The sequence below is a fragment of the Pseudophryne corroboree genome, chromosome 12, assembly GCF_028390025.1.
Source record: "Pseudophryne corroboree isolate aPseCor3 chromosome 12, aPseCor3.hap2, whole genome shotgun sequence".
Classification (NCBI taxonomy): Eukaryota; Metazoa; Chordata; class Amphibia; order Anura; family Myobatrachidae; genus Pseudophryne; species Pseudophryne corroboree.
In genome coordinates this window covers 17,062,517-17,087,441 of record NC_086455.1, presented here as the reverse complement: position 1 = coordinate 17,087,441, position 24,925 = coordinate 17,062,517, and the positions used below count along the sequence as shown (strand labels likewise).

At 49.5% G+C, this 24,925-nt stretch overlaps 1 protein-coding gene across 6 annotated transcripts in view; it reads right to left on the bottom strand.

Moving 5' to 3' along the window:
- The window catches only part of ARHGEF11 (Rho guanine nucleotide exchange factor 11), a 210,601-nt gene that overhangs the window by 75,443 nt on the left and 110,233 nt on the right, over window positions 1-24,925 (bottom strand). For all 6 annotated transcript variants that reach the window (XM_063947107.1, XM_063947108.1, XM_063947103.1 and 3 more), the window contains 11 exons: window positions 23,765-23,856; window positions 20,540-20,638; window positions 14,426-14,475; window positions 13,352-13,409; window positions 13,022-13,197; window positions 12,866-12,937; window positions 12,219-12,338; window positions 10,053-10,107; window positions 9,561-9,637; window positions 7,982-8,116; window positions 6,805-6,873 (listed from right to left, as the gene is read on the bottom strand). In XM_063947107.1, coding sequence (XP_063803177.1) covers window positions 6,805-6,873; window positions 7,982-8,116; window positions 9,561-9,637; window positions 10,053-10,107; window positions 12,219-12,338; window positions 12,866-12,937; window positions 13,022-13,197; window positions 13,352-13,409; window positions 14,426-14,475; window positions 20,540-20,638; window positions 23,765-23,856 — 1,003 coding nt within the window. The remainder of the gene's footprint in view (window positions 1-6,804; window positions 6,874-7,981; window positions 8,117-9,560; window positions 9,638-10,052; window positions 10,108-12,218; window positions 12,339-12,865; window positions 12,938-13,021; window positions 13,198-13,351; window positions 13,410-14,425; window positions 14,476-20,539; window positions 20,639-23,764; window positions 23,857-24,925) is intronic.

Genomic DNA, 24,925 nt, shown 5'->3' with positions numbered 1-24,925 from the left:
TACTCAGGCACTGCAGTGCCTTCCCTAGCCCTGCAGCCTGGCTGCGAGGGCTCTCTGTGTGCTGGAGGTATGGGGCTGGCTTCCCCCATCCTCCAGCCTGCTTTTCTGCCTCTGGGGTTCCAGGGAGCTGGCTCTCCCTGTCCCCCCAGGGTGGCACTAATCAGTGGCCTCGCCGCACGCAGCGGCGCACCCCCCTGTACCATAAGCCCGGCGGACCGGGACACTTGTCCCGGCCGCCGTGACCCTGGCTTGTTTCAGCGCTGAGGCGCCGGGAGCGTAGCTCCCGGACCCCAGCGCTCACCATCCTGCTGGCCCGCCTAATGTGCCCACGCCGCTAGGGAGCCGGCTAGCCCGGTCCCCCATGAGCGGCGCCTGTCTGTTGGCCTCGCTGCAGCGTCCGGCGGGGAGCCGGGCTGCAGCGCACCCCCCTCGCCGCCTAGCAGCCCGGGACGTCCGTCCCGGCTGCTGCGGCTGGCCACCCGTGCTGTGCTGAGGCGCTGGGAGCAGAGCTCCCGGCCCCCAGCGGCGGCTCTCACATAGAGCACTGCAGCGGGAGCCGAGCTCCCAGCCGCAGCGCTCACCCTTCTCCCCGGCGCGCACACTCCAGGGCGCCCGGGGCTACACTGACCGCTGCCGGGAGCGGAGCTCCCGGACTCCGGCGGTCAGAGGCTGCCTCCTCTCCCCCGGCGCGCACACTCTGCTGAGCGCGCCGGGGAGCTGTCCTCACTGCCGTGGTCTCCGGAGGGGTCCGGGACCACGGCACAGTTTAAAAATACATTTTCATACATTGTTATAAACACGGCGCCTAGCGCCCACCACAATTCAAATTTGGCGCCAAGCGCCCCTTTGTCCTTAACAAATGGCGCCGGGCACTAGGGATTAACCCCTTCAGTGCTGCGGCGGCCATTTGCCTCGTGGCTGGGGCTCTCCGGCCACACTCCTCCCCCCCCATTCAAGCGGGTCAACCAGGGACCCATGTCCCAACGATTTGGGTCCTGGTCCCGCAGTCCGTTGGGGTGAAGGGGACGCTACCTGGGGGTTGTAGACTCTGGCCTAGACAGTTCATCCATAGTGTAGTGGGCCTCTCTTCGTGGGTGCACAATGTTCAAATAGTCCACCTGAAGTCCAAGTTCAAGGCTCCACCACAAAAGTCTGTCCAATTCCCCCAAGGTCGGTTGCAGCCACCTAACAGGTAGGTGGTAAGTCACCACGGTGGGGGGCCGGTTACAAACAAGTGCCACCCACGGTGTCCCAACTGTGGCATACCCCACCTCCCACAATAGCAGTCTTCTGCTCAAACAGGCCACAGGGTGCTCCTGCCCATATGGCTCTTTCTGGCTCGGTACAGCTCCCAGTCCGTGCAGTGGCGCAATAGTTCGTAACACACAGTCCTGGTCAAGAATGTGCGCCATCAGCACTGGAGCGGGTACCCGAGCCTTCTTCAATGACTGGAATGCCAACTCGCAAGCGGGTGCAAAGTCCACTGACTTGGGAATGCCCTTCCTAGCCATCTCTGTCAAGGGGTTCACTACAGGACTAAAGTCAATGACAACATGTCCGTAGGGCCTTACAGGTTCTAAGGTCAGTACCGGTCTGGGTGATGTGGGTCGGGGACAGCCTCTGGTTGCCTCCACCCCCTCTGGGTTGGGCCTACCCCTGTCTCCTCCCACATGGTGCCCCAGGCACTGCACCTCCGTCATACCGATCTGGCAACTGTCTGCCCTAACTGTCAGACCTGCCCTCCAATCCTCTTCTGTCGACCTATGACTCGGGAAACCTACCCTGTCACCTAGGCCTACTCTTTCCTCCTCGTCCGCTACCTGTGCCACAGTGATGGCGGCCAGACCACCAGCCTCTGGATCCTGTGTGGCATCCACTACAGGGAGGCTGCATGTCTTCCCCAATCTACTGTGCACAGGCAGGGGACCTGCTATGTCCACAGCAACTTGCTGCAAGGGTTCTCCTATGGGCAGAGGCCCGAAGACAACACAACCGCTGGAGTGCCCCGGCTGCCAACGCATGGCACCAGCCTTACAGTTGGTCTGGGCGTCATCCGACATTCCAGACCAGGGTAAGCTCTGTGTCAGGCACTTCAGGGTACGGTCTGTCTCCGGGTTGCTGTCCAAAGGGGTTTCGCTGGCAACCGACACCGGTGGCGCAGGAACGTTCCCTGAGGGGACCAGTTGGACACATTCCCTATCTGGTCTATCCCCTCCCACTTTCCTGGCTACCCTGTACCTTAACCCTTCCCGCCAGGTCAAACTTCCTGCCCCAACCCTGTCAAGGCCGCTGCCAGAGTGGCGCCTCATGCCTTTCGGGGATGGGTCAGAGAGTTGAACCTCCCTAAACTCCTGCCTGTGGCCCTCAATCTCTCCTAAATTGGGACACTCTACAGGGGGATCTAGGTGGGGACTACTAGGGTCAGTCTGGTAGGGGTCAGTCATGGAAAAGTCAATGTGGTTTCTCATACTCACCGCCGGAGTTGGCAAACCACTTGGGTCAGGAACATCATTGGGCACCCCCACAGGATCAAACGAGCTGGAACCGACATCCTCTGCGTTGCTAGGGGACGTGGGCATACCAGAGGCAAAAGGCATGCGGGGTCGATGTGCTGATCTAGCCGCTGTAATCTTTTCCTCTGGGCTGGTTGATGCTGTGGTTGGCTGTGCTGGCAGTTGTCTAGCAGCTGTAGTCTTTTCCTCTGGGCTGGGCTGTGCTGGAGTAGCTGATGTCAACGGTGGTTTTGGAACTTGACTCCGGGGAATGGCGCCAACAAACGTAGTGACGATCCCACCACCCAGATCATTTCCTAGGACCACATCAGTTGGGAGACCATCCATGACGGCAACTTCTCGCAACTCTGGTCCAGCTCCCCAGTCCAGGTAGACTCTTGCCATGGGAACCGCTTTTTCTGTTCCTTCTGCCAGGGTGATCGTGGCAGTGCGACCCTGCAATACTGCAGCAGGATCTATAAGGTGGGGGCTCACCACAGTGATTGAGGCCCCAGAGTCTCTTAGGCCTTCCCCCTGCAGGGGTCCCACGTGGACCGGCTGCAGGTGCCTCCACATGTTGTGTAGGGGCTGTTTGGCCATGCAGGTGACTCTCTCCGCAGAGTGCACCTGTCTCTCGCCACACTCCATCGGACTGACTGGAGGGGGAACAGTCTCTGTAGGCTCATCTCCTCTCGTCAAACAAGCGATCCGGGCTCCAGCACTCGGATTTGGGGCACGAGTCTGGGGTGCTTGGGATGCAGGACAGTTCATCCTCAGATGTCCGATTTTCCCACAGCCGTAGCACTTCTTCTCCAGTCGTGGCACCGATGATCTCTGATCAGTTGCAGGGACGCTGCGGTGCGGTTGCTGTCCAAGAGCACCCGGGTTGGAAGATGCTTGTCTTTGGGGGTGATGAGCTGAAGAGGGGGGTCCCCTTGGTGGTACAGTCTGTTGGAGCTGGCTGCTGGCGGGGCGCTTCTGCCCCCGTGGCCGAATTGCCACATATTTGTCGGCTAATTGGGCAGCCATTTTTAAGCTGGGTGGCTCCCGATCTAGCACCCACTCCTTCACTTCTTGGGCGCACCTGCGGTAGAACTGCTCCCTGCAGATCAGGTCGATCAGTGCGTCCCATGTAGTGGCTTCCGAATCCTTCACCCACTTCACCACGTACTGCCGCAGCTGGGTGGCGAACTGCTCATGGGTGCTGCTAGGATTCTTAGGCAAGTCTCTGAATTTCTTCCTGTAAGACTCTGGAGTGATGAAGAATCGCTGGAGGAGGGCCTTCGCGACTTCGTCGTAGTTCCCGCAGTCCTCCGTCGCCACTCCTCGATAGGCCTCCAAGGCCTCTCCATGCAGAGTGGGCACAAGGTGTCTCACCCACTCTGACTTGGGTAGATCGTGTAGTTTACAAGTCCTTTCAAAAACTTGCAAATGTCCATCAATGTCCCCATCACTGTCTGCAAACTTGGCAAACTGAACTCGTCCTGATCTGTGCACAACAGCTGACAACGGCTCCCGGGGTACCACGGCCTGTGGTGCCCGCTCCGCATGCCACATCCGAATGACAAGCATGCGTTCTTGCTCCGTTGCCCTTTCCCCCAATTCCGCTAGCCGATCTGCTAGGGTATCCGGGTCGCCCCCCCTGGGACGTTGGGATCCTGGCCCTGCTAGGGATTGCTGGGAAACATGGCTGTTGTGAGAGAGGGCGGGGCTTGTGGATCTCACCGGTCCTGTGCGAAGGTCCACTGTTGGGTCGTCCTCTGCGATGCTGACGCCATCAGTGTTTTCCACCTCTACCCGATGAGACTCCTCCCAGCTCCTGAGCGCCGCCTTCATGACGCTTCTGGACGCGTTGGAAGGGATATCCACACCCTTCCCCTGGCATACGATCTCCAGATCCTCCTTGGACATTCCGCTGAATTCCGCCATCTTGTGCGTTCTCCTGCGCTGCAGTTACTCCTCTCCTGAGTAACTCGGCTTCTCCAATTGGGTGATGAAAAGCCGCCTGGGACTATCCCACCACTATGCCACCAATTTCTGTGACAGGACGATACCGTACGGAAGCACTCGCAGCTTCCGCGTCCCGTTGCCTGCGCACAGATTGGAAGGTCAAGCCGCACGAGGCCTGACCACATAGGGGATTCCCTGCTTACCGTCAGTAACCGCCTGTTACTGACTCCACCCACTGCGTTGTGGGCGGGTTCTTGCTGCCACCACCAAACTCCTAACCTGCCGTGGCGTTTGGAACCACGGTTCTGCTCTGTATGTGCCGACGCACTGCTTTACCACAGCTGTGTGGTGCTGACGAATCCCCACTAGCCACTTGCTAGGCCTCTACCGGTAGCTGGCGGAAGGCGGAGCTTGGAGACGTCAGGTGCTTCCCTGGACAGCCGGAGAACGGGGCTAGGTTTGGCCTAACCCTGTTGGTCACAAGATGAAGCAGTCTTCTTGAGGCAAAGGTGTTTTATTGCTCAAAAACCTTGAAAAAGGCTCCTCCCTATTGCTAGGGGCAACAGCATACAATTAAGATGTTTCAGCAGAAGAAGATGTTACAATACACAATCCTATGGGCCAACTGCCCTCCTTTTATCCCTCTCCAAGACCCTCTACCACAGGGGGTAAGCCCGCCCTGTGGTGTACAACCAATCAATGTTTACCCATGAGCTGTGCATGCTCTGGACTCATGCACACCTAACATTGTCCCCAATGGACAGTGGGGAGTGGCCGGTCTCCTTTGTCTCTCCCATCTGGGAGAGCAGGCTACTCCCACGGTGCCGTTCAGTCTGGCTGGGGGGAAGTTTTTCCCTCCTAAACTGACTTCCAGAAACCTGCCCGGGACCCCTCTCACTGCCTGCAGCCTGGATTTGGGCTCCAGAGCTGGGCAGCCTGGCTCCCCGGTCCAGGTCTCTGGTTCACTACGGCTGATCTCCATGGAGCTCCAAGAAACCCCTCAGCTTGTTCTATAGCTGAGCTGCTTCTCTTTCTCCCTGTCCCTATTGGAACTGTGAGGCTGGATGGGAATGCATTCCGTTTTTAGGGAAAAGGTCTGGGAGAATCCATCAGCCTGCACAGCTATGGATTCCCCCCTCCTGGGACACACAATCAAGTAAGTGCATTTTATCTTTAAATACATTACATTTTTGAATCACACTGTACATTTCCCTTTGTTAAATATACACTGAGCCTGTGCCCTGCACAGGCTCTACATACTCAGGCACTGCAGTGCCTTCCCTAGCCCTGCAGCCTGGCTGCGAGGGCTCTCTGTGTGCTGGAGGTATGGGGCTGGCTTCCCCCATCCTCCAGCCTGCTTTTCTGCCTCTGGGGTTCCAGGGAGCTGGCTCTCCCTGTCCCCCCAGGGTGGCACTAATCAGTGGCCTCGCCGCACGCAGCGGCGCACCCCCCTGTACCATAAGCCCGGCGGACCGGGACACTTGTCCCGGCCGCCGTGACCCTGGCTTGTTTCAGCGCTGAGGCGCCGGGAGCGTAGCTCCCGGACCCCAGCGCTCACCATCCTGCTGGCCCGCCTAATGTGCCCACGCCGCTAGGGAGCCGGCTAGCCCGGTCCTCCATGAGCGGCGCCTGTCTGTTGGCCTCGCTGCAGCGTCCGGCGGGGAGCCGGGCTGCAGCGCACCCCCCTCGCCGCCTAGCAGCCCGGGACGTCCGTCCCGGCTGCTGCGGCTGGCCACCCGTGCTGTGCTGAGGCGCTGGGAGCAGAGCTCCCGGCCCCCAGCGGCGGCTCTCACATAGAGCACTGCAGCGGGAGCCGAGCTCCCAGCCGCAGCGCTCACCCTTCTCCCCGGCGCGCACACTCCAGGGCGCCCGGGGCTACACTGACCGCTGCCGGGAGCGGAGCTCCCGGACTCCGGCGGTCAGAGGCTGCCTCCTCTCCCCCGGCGCGCACACTCTGCTGAGCGCGCCGGGGAGCTGTCCTCACTGCCGTGGTCTCCGGAGGGGTCCGGGACCACGGCACAGTTTAAAAATACATTTTCATACATTGTTATAAACACGGCGCCTAGCGCCCACCACAATTCAAATTTGGCGCCAAGCGCCCCTTTGTCCTTAACAAATGGCGCCGGGCACTAGGGATTAACCCCTTCAGTGCTGCGGCGGCCATTTGCCTCGTGGCTGGGGCTCTCCGGCCACAATCACCGACTCCAAAAGTCTGGCCACCCCTGACTTAGATGATACAAGAGCAGTCTAGTTGTGTCATTAATGCAATATAGAATTGATGGATGCAAGGGAAAGCCTCACAATTTCCGCACCATCGGCCGGTGTAATAGACAATATAGTGGAACACAAACAGGCTTATCACCTCAGTTATATCATATCCATGGTCATAATCCTCTTCAGGGCCTATGATGGGAGGTCTGGAGTTGTCTACCTAAAAAGGCAAACAAAGTATTGTTAGTTCCTATTGTCCTGACAGGAATGCCTCATCTCACCGATCATGATGGCAATACATAACATACAGTATCCTGCATAAACACAAGTAATATAGAAGATGCGCTTTCGCTGCACAGGCGCACAATGCAAGGTTCTAGCTCAATAACGGAGAGGGCTTCTCTATCACAGTCGCCCCTGTAGTCTTCTCCTGCCTGCTGGGAGCAAGAACTGCAGATGAAACGGCAGTAGTGTGCTTTATGTTCATACAAGGCAATTAATAAAGTTTATTTTGTTTTTTGTCCTCTAAATTCTGCAGGCCTCCAAGGCAGGAAAAGGGAAGGACGAAGCCTGGAAACTTTGGGTTTTCAAATCTCAGCTCTGGTCTCTAACACCTTCTTCAGGAGGACGCCAGCTCGCACTGCCTCGTGGAAAGAGATCGCGGGGGTGTGAAGAGGGATTCATTTGCACCTCAGTGGGATGTAGTTAAAATGCCAGCTGTCAGGATCCCGGGATTCAGGATATAGACGCCAGAATCCCGGCCAGCCGACGATGCCGCTAGCCGGAATCCCGTCGCAACAGGGCTATTCCCACTTGTGGGTGCCCACGACACCCATAGAGTGGCGAGTGCAGTATGGCAGCCCACAAGGGGACTTTTAGCGCTCACCGCGCTGCCGGCATTCTGGCGGCTGGAATGCAGCGTGTCAGGATATTGACAGCCGGCATCCCGTCCACTGATATAACGCATCACACCCACCCAAGCGGGCATACACGACACAGTGAAATTAAAAAAAAGCGTGATGTCGTAAACAGATCTTATTGAGTGGATCGCTGTCATGCAACCGCATCTATGACCAATGATCCTATTGGGTGGCAGAATGGAGCAGCCATTGGTCAACCTCATGTACAACAGCTGACCAGGGCGGCGGTGGGAACAGGGAAGAATTGGGCTAAGGAACCCAGGAAAGGGAAGAGAGAGGGCTGAATCCAAAAGCGGGGATCTCCTTAATCAGTAGGATCACAAGGAAGATACTTTTTAATATAAAATAATCTAAAATTCAGATACAATGTCAAATAACATTAAACCACTCATTTCCCACCGCCTGTACCTGCTCTGTTCCTGGAACTAATGCGGTATCTGAGCCCTGCCGCCGGTGCTGGAAGATTCTTGTAGAGATGACTGGAGAGGTATGAGAGCTATCCAACCCCAGGTCAGACAGAACGGAGTTCCGGTTCATGGAATACTGGGGAGAGAGGAAACATTCCAATTATGGGAAGCCATCACATTTAGGTGCGTTCTGGCTGCAAATAAAACCCACAGCAACCAACCAGATGTCTGCTTTCATTTTACACACTGCGAAAGAAAAATGGCGTCTGTGTGTCACGGAACGTTTGCATACCGCACTAGCAATGGAAACACAAACCAGAACAGCAGCTGGCTTACAATATTTTCCTGACGCCTTTACACCTGGATTTTGCTGCTGCGAAGGCAGAAATCACGGCCCAGAACCAGCCAAGTTTCCCAAAAGACTCACCCAATAACCTTCTCTGTGAACGCCACCATACTGCCGGGTGGTAGGAGACTTAAGCCATGTAACAGCCTGCTCCTCACTACTGGGTTACAATCACAGATTTACAAAACGCAAATTACCCTTTAGGCAGGAATAGAGCAACATATGCAGAACGTCATTCTAAAACGACATTTCGCACAGGATTCTGAGTCAGCCCACGTCAGCTATAACTACCACCTTATGCCGCTTAGAGTTTCCATCAGTCGCTGTGTACGAGGGTGGTTCAGTAAGTAAGGTAACAAGCCCTCTCACGTATGTAATGTTTTCTATTTCGTCCTAATTTCCAGCCAGGCCGGAGACGGTAGACCGCTGCTTCCCTGATGACCATTATCCTCCGCCTCCTGTCAGTCATACTAACCCAACATCAGGTGTAAGATGGCGGGGGCTGGCGGACACATGGTCAGACACCAAGGTGCGTAGTGTGATCAGATTTCTGCGTATAAAGGGCTCATCAGCAGCTGAGATTCATCACCAACATGTCAAGGTGTTCGGTGATACCGTCATGTCATGCGAAGGTTGGTGCACTGCCTGAGGTGGACGTGCTTGGCCAGCCGGATCGCTGATCATCTTGAATGTCGGTCCTTATTAAAGGCAGTGCACCAAACCTAAACCTGTTTCCATTACAGGATCACACTATGCACCTCAATGTGTGATCATGTGTCCGCTAGCGCCGCCATCTTAAACCTGACGTTGGGACAGTGTGACTGATATGAGGCGCAGTCTAACGGCTGTGAGGGGAAGCGGTGGTCTAACGGCTCTGGCCTGGCAGGAAATTAGAACCACCCTTGTAGCTTTGCACCTGTGGTCACAGCCATCACCAACAGTATTGGTTCTTGCACCCACCCCATGCTTGCAGAAAAAGATCTGCAAGACTCAAAAAGTCAGGTCCCCGGCCCCAACACTCTGACAACACACATCTGTTTTGTGCATGCGGTCACCACCCAGAAACACCCATTTCACAGGAGGCCTAGTCCGCGGGAGATCTGGCCCACCACGGGGCTCCTTGCCACCGCGGATGCTTTGTGCGACGCATTGCGGTTTCCGGAACATGCGCATTCTCACTCAGAATCAGGCTCTTTATATCACTGGCAACACTCCGTTCTCTAGTTCTCCTCACCTCACTAAGAGACGGGATCCTTTCCGTGCCAGAGTCCAAGCCGCTGTCGCCATCTTGTGAATCCAGAGACAGCCGGCCTAGACAGAGCAGAACGTGCATGGTTATATGGGGTAAAGTGTAATAGCGGGTAGATACTGTATGTAAAAGAAACCATGTTGGAGGCTTTCCTCCTTTGCAATAAAGACACGCGTAAAATGGTCACATGACTCACATGACCTTACTTACTAGACCATACAAACATGGAGTGTGGCTCCTCTACTGCAACTAATACATGAATATATAGTTTTTCCGATTATTACTTTGCTAAATATCTAGGGGAAACGGTCCTGTTCTGGCTTAGAAAACAAGAAGGGTTCCACGGTTTATTACACTTTACTTCTTCTTCTTCACAAAGAAGCCTTACATTCCCTGCTTGCGCGTCGTGCCGCAAGCTACAAGCTAACGTTTTATTTCACTGGTCCCTGGTTCCCACTTTCCTACACAACAACTTACCTTCCACCACTTTATAGACTATAGAGCTGCAGTCGCTGTAAGATCGCAATATATCCTGCAAGACAGAGCAGAAGCATTGTGTCATCGGTGGGGGTGACCCCTCGGGAGGAGAAGCCACCCATGGAATAACCAGATTTTGACAAATAAACCAGTGGACACAGACTACCCCCATTTCAGTCAAATCCACCAGGAGGAGGTACAGAGTAATGAAGCTATACATACAAATACGCACACATACCGCCAAAAAACACTCCCTTCCAGCTTCAGGTCAGCCACCCCCCCCCCCCACCAATTACCGCCCTTTACTCCTCTCTACAAGACTTCTCCCATGCTGCACCTAACCTATAGAATGCTCTCCTTTATTCCCACAACCCAACCGCCTGCCAGCCATATACAGCACTCAGGCATATATTCCAAGCAGAGCTTAGTGGTAACAGCAATAAATAATTCAGTGACCACTAGGGCGGCAGTCCTCTCAGAGCAGAATGGTTTGCTCAGCGCGTCTTACACACCCGCCTGATAGAAAAAAGTCTCCCTGGACAGACCCCACCTCCCCCTCCTTACACTGCAGACAGAGGACCAATGTCCGGTATTTTGCACATGCGCTGGACGCGTAAAGTTATTACAGGCTTTTTTCCCCATTTTAATGCATACATTTTTTTTAAAGTTCATTCATTTTATTATAAATTGTACCCGATAATACATATATTAACATGCAGTATCATAGGATGATGTCACAGTCACAAGTTCTGCCAGTACCTGCCCTGTGTCACAAGTCATCTGGATTTCAGTAAATGCAGGTAACCTCTGTACTGTATGTAGGAGGCACCTGGATGAATCCCCCCACCCTCTCCTCTGCGCCATTACAGGAAAAAAGAATTCTCACACCCCTACACATTACAGTGGCATAGGCAAACGCAGGGGGGGGTTCCGGTTGCCCGGAAACCCCCCTCCTCTTGGCAAGTGACTCAAATTATGAAAACAATAGCAATGGTATATAATACGATAACTAGAGCTACCACCACATAATGCAGTGTAAGGGACAGAGCAGAGCTGCTGCACATGCCCAGTGGTAGAATCTTCTTCTATCAAGTTTGCTGTGTGAATCCTCAATCAGTACACTGGACCAGAGAGTAGCTACCAGGAAGAAGAGACAGGAGCCTTACCATGAGGTGGGAGAATGTGTGCTTAAAAAGTGCAGTACTGGTTCTATTATGTTTGTGTATTTATTTATTATGGTATGTTTAATCTTTTTCCTGCCACTCATTTATATTATTTAAATGTGTGATACAGCCTATACTATAGACCATCTATAGTGTTAAATATTAATACTGTATTCAATACAGTATACATTAATGTCCAGGGTCTTTACTAGGTTCTTCTACCGCTCCCCCAGACTCCCACAATTGCTCCAACGTTCCGCATAGTGTGAGATAGTGTACTGCATTTGGAAATCCCCCTCTAGAAATCCTGCGTTTGCCACTGAGTGGGTACCCCTGACGGTAACTGTACCCCAGATTGAGAACCACTGGTCCACTACAAGCGAATCATCTACAATAGCATGCTATAAGCTGTTGCTGCTAAATAATAATAATACTGCATGTGCATTTAAAGCCAATCAGATTACTGCATTTACATTACAGCCAATCAGATGCTGCGCCTGTCTGTTCTCAAGTAAAAAATCCAATTGTACTCCCAAAAAAAATAAAAAAGGGAAAAAACTCTGGAGCAGCCCTCTACCACCAGCTATACCCCAACGAATTAAGCCTCCAGTGTCCCCTAGTGGACCAAGGGGAAAATCAGACACTGCATTTGCGTTACAGCCAATCAGATGCTACATTTGCGTTATGGCCAATTAGATGCTACATTTACCCCAATTACTCCTGCACCACCATCAACAGCGGTTTTGAGCCTCCCCTCCTATCCAACCCCCCCCATCATTACCGACACCAGTCCTAAAGACGCCCAGCGGTGAGTATCACAGACTTACTCTGCAGAAGTTACTCTGGTTTAGGTTTTAAATGCACAGCACTAACTTGTGAAAGAAAGCGGATAGTGACCCAATAACCATTTTGATTGGGCTGCCCATGAGATGACCAGTCATTACACTATAAGCCCTGGGGGACAGACCTGTCCGGCCCATATCTGGCAGGTGCTTGTACTTACCCCAGGCCCAGACGTTTCCTGTCTAATCTTAAGCTGCAGCTGATAGACTCTCCGCCTGGCCCCCTCTATCTGCTCCTGAAGGCTGGCATTTGGGGTCCGGTTATAAACTTCACACAGAGTCTGCAACAAAGAGAGTAACGTGTCTGCACTGATTCAAGAAACTTTGATAAAAAAAACTCACATTTATTGCCTATAGCAACCAGTAGCTTTGAGGATGCATTTGCAGTATACATACATTCTATAAAATAAGGTAGAAGCTGATTGATTGGTTGCTATGGACAACTTCTCCACTGTTTTCACAGCTTCATACAGCCACCCCTCAAACTATAAAACTGGTGCCAGTCAGCAGAGGGCGCCGGGAGCAACAGAAATGCTGACTGCAAAACAGCTGGGTACACACACTGCACACTGTGTCCCGCAGCCGACGGCACCATGCAATGTAACGATACATGATGCGCGCTGTGCAATCAGTGTGTAACGGCGCAAGGTGTTGTTACAGCATGTGTGTGCCCGACCATCATTCAATGCCTCGTCCCATCCGATGTGCAGTATATATGATGGAAAGTTGCAATGAACGACTGCCGTGCATATACAATCGGATGTACACACTATACAATGTATGATATATATAATAGTGTGCGCCCTACCTGGAGCTCCGTCTCCTCTTGTTTCAGCATGTTGCGCAGGATCTGAGTTGCGTGCTTCTGGACCTCGGGGTCCTAGAAGAGTCAAATAAAAACAAGGTGATACTGCAAACTGCATTAGAAGAAGACCGCCTCTACCCTGTACCCTCAGCTCCTTACCTGTAGTGGTTTAGGTCCTGTGATTCGTTGAGGAGGTGGCAACGGAGGTGGCGGTGGCACAGGAGAGGACAAGGTGTTCCGAGGGGACGCGGAGGAGCTGAGGTCATGATGGAGCCCAGACATAGCCATGGAAGGCGGAGGAGAGCCCAGCAGAGTGAGCGCAACGTACGTTCCAGCTGGTTAAAGAACAACAGATAGGAATACGTCAATGTGACTTCGACAATGAGAAGGACACATGATCTAAAGGTGGAGGATGAACCAAGTACTACTTGTGTACAGCCCATAACACCAAGAAGCCTTTTGTTCTACGTCTCTTAAGTCCATACTCACACTTGATGAGCTTGACCACCTCGATGTGAGAGCTGTTGGCCACCAGCGTGCCATTTACCTGCATTAGAAAAACAAGCAACTCGTAATGTCTGGCAGTATGTTCAACCTCTGACCTTCTTCCCAGTATAAAGGTCACATAGGTTTAATAATCAAAAGCAGAAATTAGCAGCTAACTTTAGACATTTGCTACCATTATTAAAATGCACCATAATAGATCAAAGATAATACAGCCTATTAATATACACTGTGTAGACAAAAGTGATTGGCCGCTGACAGCAAATAGATCATCGAGATGTTACTGGCGTCAGTACTATGTAGGTCCACCACGTGCAGTGATTACTGCAGACACCCTTCTTGGCAAACTGGCCACAAGTTCCTGGATAACAGCAGACAGTGGTATATTTTGCTATTCCGCCAATAAAAACAGGATGATAATAAGCATCAGACAAACATCGCACTATCGGACTATCCAATTATGGCCCATTTTCGGGCGAAAACACGTGAGATCTAGAATAAGCATCTGGACCCATGTGTTATCATGGAAAAATGGGTGTTAATCTCGGATTATGTTTCACGTGCCTGATAAGTGTCTGCATCAGGCGCTAATGCAGTGATATCCAAATTTTTTTGAATCACGGCGCCCTAGAATATCAGAATTTTTTTCACGGCACCCCTAGGCCAAAAGTGTCCCGAGGCACCCCAGGGAGCCACTGCACACAGTTTGGGAACCCCTGGGCTAATGGATAGCCGACGGTGAATCCATTATCCGCAGGAAATTACCGCGTATAATTGGATACCCCCAAAGTGCCAACCAATCCGCTCCTGTCACGTTACAGGCTGTATTTGAAATATAACAAAGCTGACTGATTGGTACTTTATCTCTTTCCAAGTTTTGATACCTATCCCCCTGAATATCTATGATGAAGGAGCGTGGAAAATGATTAAATCACAGAAATGCCTGATCGGCAGAACATGCAATCTAGGATACAAACAAAAAAACAAAACAAAAAAAAATTAGAAAAAAGTTAAAAAAATAAAATAAAAGCCCTCCAAATGATGGATTACAAAACTCACCTTCACAATACGGTCACCCTCCTGTACGCCTGCACGCATAGCCGCACCCCCTGTAACGCGGAAAGAAAGTTAATATCAGCAGACCCCCAACAGCTTACATCCATCTCATGTACGTAATGCCGGATAGCGTCCATCCAGACAAACTCGCCACGGTTATAGACTGGATATTTCTACATATATCTAGCAGAAGGTGAGGACAGCAAGTGCACATAACCACTATAGCAGGGGTGGGGAACTACACATACCAGCATGCCCTGCTACAGTTATGCTATTTGGTCATGCTAAAACTGTTGCAAGGCATGCTGGGATGTGTAGTTCAACAGCTGGAGGGCCACAGGTTCCCCATCCCTGCACTATAGGATAGATTTACCATCAGCCTCTAGAAAAGGATGCCCCTTTTGGCTCACTTACATACAAGTTGACATCAGTATTGGTTTTCAATATACATCATTCATAAAATGTATTATTTTTGTTTTTTAAGCAATTTATCTTTGGAAAGTAATCCCAGTTGCATCACCCCCTGATGGCTTCCAATGCTGCAAACACTAGGACTGGGCAGCCTGCCAGTCAGGTTCATTGTTCTGTGGATTACATAGCTCCCAGCACTGCACCAAACTGGTTTATATGGGAGCACAGCAAGCACACACATTAACTATGAGTTACACAGGGGTAACTACAGAGGCGACACAATGGGCGCAGTCAGGGCGAACCGTTTGTCAAAGTAGAAACCCTGCAGAAGCAAATCATACAACACGCCGCCGACAGAACGAAGTACAAAAAAGTAAAAACAAAAAGGAATACATAAAATGAAAAGAAAAAAAAAAGAATATACAGTATAAAATGAAAAAAGGAAAAAAAAAAAAAAAGGAGTATATAAAATGAAAGAAAGGAAATACAAGAAAAGGAATATATAACATGAAAATAAAAAAGGAATATATAAAAAGTAAAAACAACAAAAAAAGGAATATATAAAATGAAAAAAGGAAAAGAAAAAAAGGAGATTTATGGTAGACTTACCATGGTTAAATCTTTCTGCGAGGTACACTGGATTCCACAGGGAATACATCGGGGGTCTAGAGTTGGATCTTGATCCGAGGCACCAACAGGCTAAAGCTTTGGCTGTACCCAGGATGCACTGCACCGCCTCCTCTATAGCCCCGCCTCCTGGCACTGGAGCTCAGTTTGGTTTACCAGTCCAATGCAGGAGCAGGTAAGAGAGACAGCAGATGTTAGTCACAAAGAACCACATTCTCACGACAGGAGAAGGGATCAGCGGCTAATGCCATACAAACCCAAAGTAGCTAAGTGCGTCAGGGTTGGCGCCCTGTGGAATCCAGTGTACCTCACAGAAAGAGATTTAACAATGTTAAGTCTACCATAAATCTCCTTTTCTGCAGCGGGTTACACTGGGATTCCACAGGGAATGACATCTGGGATGTCCTAAAGCAGTTCCTCATGGGAGGGGATGCACAAGAACCTGGTGTCCAAAGGAAGCATCCTGGGCGGCAGAAGTATCAAAGGCATAGAACCTAATGAACATGTTCACTGAGGACCACATAGCCGCCTTCCACAATTGTTCAGCGGACGCACCAATGCGGGCCGCCCAAGAAGGTCCAACAGACTGAGTAGAATGGACTTTGATAGCAGAAGGAGCTGGGAGGCCAGCCTGCGCATAGGCTTGTGCAATCACCATTCTAATCCATCTGGCCAAGGTTTGCTTATTCATAGGCCAGCCACATTTGTGAAAAACAAAAAGTACAAAAAGGGAATCTGACCTCCCGATAGAGGCAGTCCTCTCCACGTAGATACTGAGAGCCCGTACTACATCCAAAGACCGTTCTTTGGAAGACAAACCAGAAGAGATAAAAGCCGGAACCACAATCTCCTGGTTAAGATGGAAAGAAGATACCACTTTAGGGAGATAACCGGGGCGAATTCGAAGAACTGCTCGGTCACGGTGAAAAATCAAAAAGGGTGGACGACAGGACAAAGCGCCTAAGTCCGACACCCTCCTAGCAGAGGCAATAGCCAGCAGAAAAAGACCTTAAGCGTAAGTCCACAGACTCAAGAGGTTCAAATGGAGACTCTGAAGGGCATTTAAGACAACAGACAGCTCCCACGGAGCCACAGGAGGGACATAGGGAGGCTGAATCCGTAAAATACCCTGAGTGAAAGTATGAATGTCAGGAATAGACGCAATTTTTCTCTGAAACCACGACAAGGCAGAAATATAAACCATGAGGGAGGCCAGACGAAGGCCTAATATGAAGGCCTAAAAAGCCTGGAATTTCTGAACGAATAGGCATCATAATTCTTAGCAGCACACCATGTGAAGTAAGAGTTCCAGACCCTGTAATAAATCCGTGCAGAAGCCGGTTTGTGGGCCTTCAACAGTTTGAATAACCCGCCTCAGAGAATCCCTTGTCCCTCAGGAGTGAAGCTTCAAGAGCCACGCTGTCAAAGTCAGTCTGGCCAGGTCCGGATAGACACAATGGCCCTGAACGAGGAGGTCTTGGCGTTGAGGAAGTAGAAGAGGACGCTCTAACGATGGACCCTGCTGGTCTGAGAACCAATGCCATCTGGGCCACGCTGGAGCAACTAGTAGTATTCCTCTTTCTTGCTTGAACTTCCGTAGTACCCTGGGCAGGAGTGACACTGGAGGGAAAACGTATGGTAGCCGAAAGTTCCATGGAATTGTCAGTGCGTCCACGAACGCTGGTTGAGGATCCTTTGTCCTTGATCCGAAGACGGGAAACTTGTGATTGTGTCGAGACGCCATCAGGTCTACATCTGGTAGGCCCTACTTGTCCACTAGGAGTTGAAAGACTTCTGGATGAAGACTCCACTCTCCGGCGTGAACATCTTGACGACTGAGGAAATCCGCTTCCCAGTTGAGGACTCCAGGAATGAACATTGCCGATATGGCTGGCAGATGGCGTTCCGCCCAACGGAGGATTTTTGATACTTCCAGCATTGACATGCGGTTTCGAGTGCCGCTTTGATGATTTATGTACGGCACCATGGTGGCGTTGTCTGATTGTACTTGAACAGGCCTGTTTCTGTACTACAGGCAAGGCCAGTGTCAACGCACTGAACACTGCCTGCAATTCCAGAATGTTTATCAGGAGGAGAGATTCCTCCCTGGTCCACAGACACTGGAGAGAGTGTTGCTCCAACACCGCGCCCCCACCCCACAGACTGGCATCCATTGTCAGGAAGACCCAGTTGGAGATCCAGAAGGGACGGCCCCTGCTCAACTGTCGGTTCTGTAGCCACCAGCTCAGTGACAGACGAACCTACGGAGTAAAGGAGATCACTTGAGACCTGATCCGATGAGGCAGGTCGTCCTACTTGGAAAGGATTAACCTCTGCAGAGGGCGGGAATGAAATTGAGCCAAAATCTCTGTCAGGGAGTGAGGGAGAGAGAAATGCAGCTCCAAGGCGGGAACACCAGCAGTAGATGGCGCCTGGAGCTGGGGGAGGGGCTACAGGTCAGCGCCTTATCCCCTATGCTGGGCCTCACCACTGGGTACTATGGAGCCTATGTAAAACGGATTTTAGTAAATCCGACCTGTGCTCCCTGCCCTGGTGTATATAGTGGGGTCCCTGTGCAGTACAGTATCCATGCCAGCGGCGTGGTTCGTCTCCTGGACCTGCGATTTACCAGCGGGTTCCACCTGGGGGACCCTCTTACCTCCTCCCTGTCATGCAGCCACGCGATCCTGGAGAGCGTCAGCAGTGGTGTGCCTGATGACCGGTGCGCCTCCGCTGCAAGTACCCGGGAACTCGGCCGCCGGAGTAGGCAGCGCTGCTGAGGGAGGTGATGGAGCCGCAGCACAGAACGTCAGACTGACATAAACAGTGCTGCGGCCCTTGAAGTCTTCTTAAAAAAGTTCTTTTTAGGGCTGCCTAGTGCAGCACCACCTGTTAGTGACCTGCACTGCAGGCACCAACTTACAAACTGAGCCCCAGTGCCTGGAGACGGGGTTATAGAGGAGGCAGTGCAGTGCATCCTGGGAACAGTCAAAGCTTTAGCCTGTTGGTGACTCAGATCAAGATCCAACTCTACACCCCCCGATGTATTCCCTGTGGAATCCCAGTGTACCCTGCTGCAGAAAAAAAGGAATATATAAAATGAAAGGAAAAACAAAAATATATAAAATGAAAAAGTAAAAACAAAAAAACAAAAAAGAATATATAAAATATATTTAAAAATAAAAAAAGATGCAATTTAAAAATAATACTGTACACAAGTAAATCTTATTATAATGCAATTAATGTGTGTTTTGGCAATGCGTAAATTACTATATACTACTGCTTAGCTAGCCTGTAAGTTTATGTTTTGCGGGCAAAATGCAGTAAATATGGCAACACCGGGCTTAATTCGTGTTTCATTTTGCATTTGAATCAATGTCAACAAGATATTGTAAGCTATGGATTGCAGTTCAAACATAAACTTTGCATAGTAAACATGTTATGCCTGCTTTTAAGTGGTATTGCATATTTATTCTATACACCTTATTCTGTTATTGGATTTGTTTAAATGGACTGTGACTCTCACTATGGGCCCAAGCGCCCATTAGTGATGTCATAACCACGCTTCCAATTATCTCGCACATTCCCCCTTGCTACCAAGACAGCCCTTCAACATATATTAACACAGCTGATTAAAACCGGCAGGAGAGGTTGGATGTATGGATAACCTGGCCATTGAATAGTGGCCGTGATACCGCCATTAGCCATTCTCCGTTGATCCAGGAACATCGATGGTGGCTAACCATTGGCTTCTGATGTCCATCCCCAGCGGAATAGGAGATAAAGGGGCTCATTTCCAGAGGGTAACTTGTGTGTTTTTGTTCTGCACATGATCCGAAACCAACCGCATGCAACTAAAGTTATTCAAAGACGAAACTGAACGCATTTACACTTCTTACATAGGCAAAGTTCGGTGACGGCCGGCAAATGGAAATTGTGGGCTAAGCAGATTTGCACATACTCATACGCATGCCAGTTTTTGGAAGGATCTTTTGCAACTAGGTTGGGGCTGGTGCTAGTGCACTCGGACTTGCGTTCATCTCTAGATAAGCCCCATAGGGACTATGGGGAATAGAAGTCAAACAATGGAAGCTGTACTGAATGGGGAGCGCTGCAAGCAGTAACCTTAAGCACCAAGGTCAAAACTTGGTGAAGATATATATCAAAAACTTTCTGTAAATCCATTACTTAATAATTACATTATACAAAAGGACAGAAACAATTATATTAAAGTAGATTACTTTTAAAGGCAAATCCTGCAAGCCATCCTTGTTAGCCAATGAGGTCACACACAGAAAATAATACGAACCAGAGTGCAGACACACACATGTATTGAAGGTGACATGAGTGTTCGGTCATGCCCAGTAATCATCTGCATTGACGTCCATGTGCGTTTAATGTCGCAATCGGTATAATCTAATATGAAGCGTCATGTGACAAAGCTGAACCCGCAGCGGATTAGTAACATACAGTTCAGAGCCGTGAAAATCAAATCTGTTTAATCCGGTCCAAGCATTATATAAAGATAACCTAACTGCCTACATATAACAATGATACAAGCCGGAATACGCACAAACAAATCTGTCCTCATACATTTACCCTCAATACGCCAGGCAGCATGAAATGCCCGAATAGAGTAAGCCGCCGGGTCCCGTGCAACTCCGATATTGCTTGGCGTCTTTCTTTTGACGAAAATGCGTCTCACTCGCAATGCCACTAGGACGCACAACGGAGTCTGTACATGGAGCACAATGGAATAGTATTGGAAAAAAGCTGCGGCTGCTACATTGTAGCACTTTGTGTGCAGACTCAGAGACTCAGTCGCAGACACACAAAAAAAAAGTGTTGCATATCAAATTAATCAGCCCAGTCTCCCGGTCCGTCCTAGCCGCATCGCACTGCAACTTAGATGCATCTTGTGCAAAAAAGATCCCCAAAGGGGCTGTTTGGGCCGAATGCACCAATGATGTATGAGGACACATCTGTAACGGACACAACGATCTATATTACACTTGCACTGCCACAAAGAACACAATAACTGCACAAGTCAAAATGCAGCAACATGAAAGGTTCACTCACCTGGGCGCACCGACTGGACAAGGACAATCCGGTCCCCACTGACTGTGAAGCCAAATCCATTCTGGTCCCTCTGTACAACCACACAGCGCTGAACCAAGCCTACAACAAGACACAGTAACGATAAAGCAGAGAGGAATAGCAACAACAACAAGCCATAGTAATAATAAGTGCATTCATTAATTATACAATAAGTACATTCCTTAAGAAAGTAAGCTCTCATGAGCAGGGCCCTCATCCCTCGCGTGCTTATCCTTCTCTTACTTAAACCATCCTCGACGACACCTAATCCCATAGTTTCTGCCACCCTGATACTTATGTCAGTGTTATTTACCTTGTACTTGTTCTATATTGTCTTCAACTGTAAGTCACTATTGTCCTGTTTTGATTTTTCATTTATATGTACTCTGTAATCGGGCGCTGGGGATCCCTTGTGGCGCCATATAAATAATGAATAATAATAATAATAATAATAATAATAGTAACTAGCCAACCACTGAAATAAAACATCACACACTTCCTATACTGGCCACTGGGGGTGCTGTAGACTAATGGCAGTTCTGGATTGCATTTCAACACTAGCCAGCAGCCAGATTGCTTTGGTCTGAGTACAATCATCAAATAAATTGTACTATAGGGCAATGTATGTATGTATTTATTAGAGTTTATGTATATAGTTCTAGTTTATTCCACAGAACTTTACAAATGGGAACATACTCAAGACTGACAGGTAGAATAGTCTTGAGAGGTAAAAGCAGCAGTCCCATATAGGTTTTTTTTTTTTTGTTTGTTTTTTGTTTTTTTGGTCTTCTTTAATGAGCAAGTTGATTACCCATATCAAATGAGCATTTTTCTTAGCTGTCCTCCAAGAAATTATTATCTCCTTTTCAAAAACTCTCTGGAGGGGAGCCGAGTATGGCTGCTAGCCACACACACTCAACATGTTACGTGAAGGCAGAGAAGAAAGGAGGAAGGAGGGAGGAAGATTTTACAGTACACAAAACATATATAGCTCGGAGGGGCTCTTCAAAGACCCTCAGAGCATTAATTTTGTGCTATGTGACTGTGGTTGTCATAGTAGTCCACAACGATGTGCAGAATTCTAAATCCTTATTAGTAGCATGAAGAAGCACACCAAGAAAAAAAAAAGATAAGACACCTTTGTATAGCCTGCCACAGTAATTTGTGGTGGATCCAGAGAGGATAGCCAAAGCTGGGTATTATCAACATTGTAAAGAGGATACTCTGATCTAAAGATGTTTAATTATCTTCCATAAAATTAGTCTAGACTGCATGTTCTCAAATGCAGTCCTCAAGGCAACCTAACAGTCCAAGGTTTTAAGATTATCCATGCTTGTCCACAGGTGACTTAATTAGCACCTCAGTCAATCTGATTTAACCATCTGTGCTGAGCCATGGAGGTACCTAAAACCTGGACCGCTGGGGTGTCTTGAGGACCGCCTTTGAGAACCTCTGCTCTAAAGAGAGAGAAGATGGCCTCGGACAATAGGGAATGTGGAAAGGGACTGTGTGTGCTGCGAGTGTAGGCTAGCCTCTCATTAAGTTCGGAGGGCCATGGACATTGAGAGACAGGGAGGTGAACGAAGGGGATGTTAGGGTCACAATAGTTCTTCTTCCAGAACAGGAGTAGACGTCACACGCTTGAAAAATGGTGGGAAGATACCAGGGCAGAGAGACCAACTACACAGGAGACAGAGGTCCAGTGAGTTGTGAGGGATAAGGTCAACTAGAGTAGGAAGAAAATCAAAACAGATACAGTATGCGGCCTGAATGAAGAGAAGGTGCCGGACGGAGTATGCAAAGAAAATAATTGAGCAGGTTGTTGGACAGAACGGACATTCCATTCATTTTGCAATGAAAGTTAAAGGAGCGACACAAAATAGCCCCAAACTCGTTCGCTCTTCATGTGTATAGGATTCATCTTTGGTTGAAGACATTCCTGTGGGAGAGGGTGTGTGTCCGTTATACACAGCAGGCCGAAATGAGAGATCCTCGGTGATGCCGAATTTAACATGAGCCCTGGAAGAAACCCCCGCTTTGCTGTGGTTTATATACCACTCACCGGCAGCCTAACGCTACCAGGGACAAACTTTGGGCATTTGATCCCCAATGGATACAGCAAAGCCTTTCCAGCTTTTCGGGGGTTTCCCATTACCGGGTATAGCCAACACCATCTCAAGCAAAGTAGGCTATGGTAAACACAGAGACTGCTGATTTCTCTGCGGTATCCCTGTTATATAGGAGGAAGCTGTGGCCAAAAACCCGGCCCACATGGTCAAGATGGCAGCAACGGCAAAAGGTTTAGTGTTAACTGGCCAAGCCTTTGTTAGATGCAATACACTCCAGAGGTTTTTCCTGTATTGTGGACATTTTTGATGTTAAGGAAAGAGACAGTTATGTGCTAACGCAACCCAGAGCTATGGGTTAACGTTTTTGCGGCATCTGCGATAAGGGCACTTGCTGTGGATTTCTGTTCAAGACTCCATTTTTCAAGGCATTTGAGCACTAAACATCTTGCCTTAAGATGCCTGAATCTGCCTGTATCCTGTGACCACCAGATTAGCGTCAAACAATACTCCCTTCTTTAGGTCTACTGGATTGAGCCCAGTGGCTCAAAGCTGAAACTCTCTGCCAGCTACTCGGTGCAGACTGGCCCATAAGTGTGGGACCAGAGGAAATTAGCCAGCATGACTCAGGGGCTGTAGCAGCAGCGTGACCACACACACCCCCAGAAGTAGGGAGTTACAGGTGCTGGTGGTAAGAGCCTGTGCAGAATGAGCGGTTCCAAGTGCTGGTGGTGGTAGTGAGGTACCCACCCACTATACTGTGGGAGGAGCCAGTAACAGGCGGTTACTGACAGTGAAAAGGTAATCCCTAGGAGTGGTGAAGTAAGCCCAGTCAGGTTACTCAGGGACGAGTAACCACACTCTATTCTATCAGTGTCAAAAACCTGTGATGGACTGGGCGGAGCAAAGGCTTCCGGGCACAGAAATTATTTTTTCGGCATAAAAAGAAACTAAAAGGTGTCATCACTGCTTTATAACTAGACCCCCTAAGACTGATAACAATAGGTTGTGACCTGCTCTAGTCAAATACTCCCAGCCCCCCATTCAATCCCAATAACAACTGCATGCAGAACTGGTAACAAATCGCTCCTATGAAATCCTGCCTGAACTAGTAAGCAAGGAAAATAGGTCACAAGGTTACCCGTAGACTCGTTGTAGTCAGATGTTTGGCGCTGGTGTCCAGGAGACCTTCGCTCGGACGCTCCATCACCGACAGACGACAGGCTGCTCAACCTGCAACCAAGGCGATATAAGGATAAGCGTCTGCAGAAAATACATTTTACCCACTGTGAAAGTCCACACTTAAAAAATTGCAATGCATTCAAATATGTGAGCATAAAAAAAAATGTAAACAGGGTTGAACAGCCGCTGTGTAAAGATCCCCAGCTTGCTAAAATAAAAAGCAATGCAGACTGTGAAATCACTCAGGACCAGTGTTCTATCAATACGTGCCAGAAAGTGACTCAGAGATGCTACTGGTTCCTAAAAGTGATGACAGACACTGGTGTGAGGTGACGGATCTACTTTAAAAAAAAAAAAAAAAAAGGACAGCGGTTGTATAAATGGGATGCGGTATAAATAGTACCTCAGTAGAAATTAGAACATAATAGAGCTGACCAACTTAAGAAAAAAAACAGTAGTTGCTTAGCTGGTTTCCACATGCATAGTACAGTATATGAAAGGCAAATATAACAAGGGAGGTCCTAGAATTGTCTGACATTCTGTCCTAATATTCCCGCTTCACATCTCCTCACTGCCAAACCCTTCAACAGAAGGCTGGTGCCTGATGCCAGGATATAACGCAATACAGCTGCCCGTCACACAGCCTATATGCTGCAAAACCTGCAGCCATAGACTAATGTGAAATCGGCTTTTCTAGTGCTGTATTAGCCGCTGCAACATTCAACAATTCCTCATTGACAACAGATATTTGTACATGTAAATAACCAAGATACACTGCACTGCAAAAACTGTTCGCTTGCCCTCTATCAGGGGTCTTCAACTCCAATCTTCAAGTACTCTCAGCAGGTCATATTTTCAGGATTTCAGTTTTTGGGAAACGGATGAAAAAAAATTAATGACCACGCAAAATATAGTTTAATTTAACTGCGCACGATTAAAGACATCATAAATAAATGACCGGTTGAGGGTACATCAGGCTTAGAGTAGAAAACCCATTTACTATAGTGTGCTGGTACCGCCATTACCACACACAATGCTGCCAAAACTCTTAAAACGGAAGCTTTATCAGCTACACTGCATTTACACCTCAAAAAGTCATGTGTCGTCACCCATATAGAGT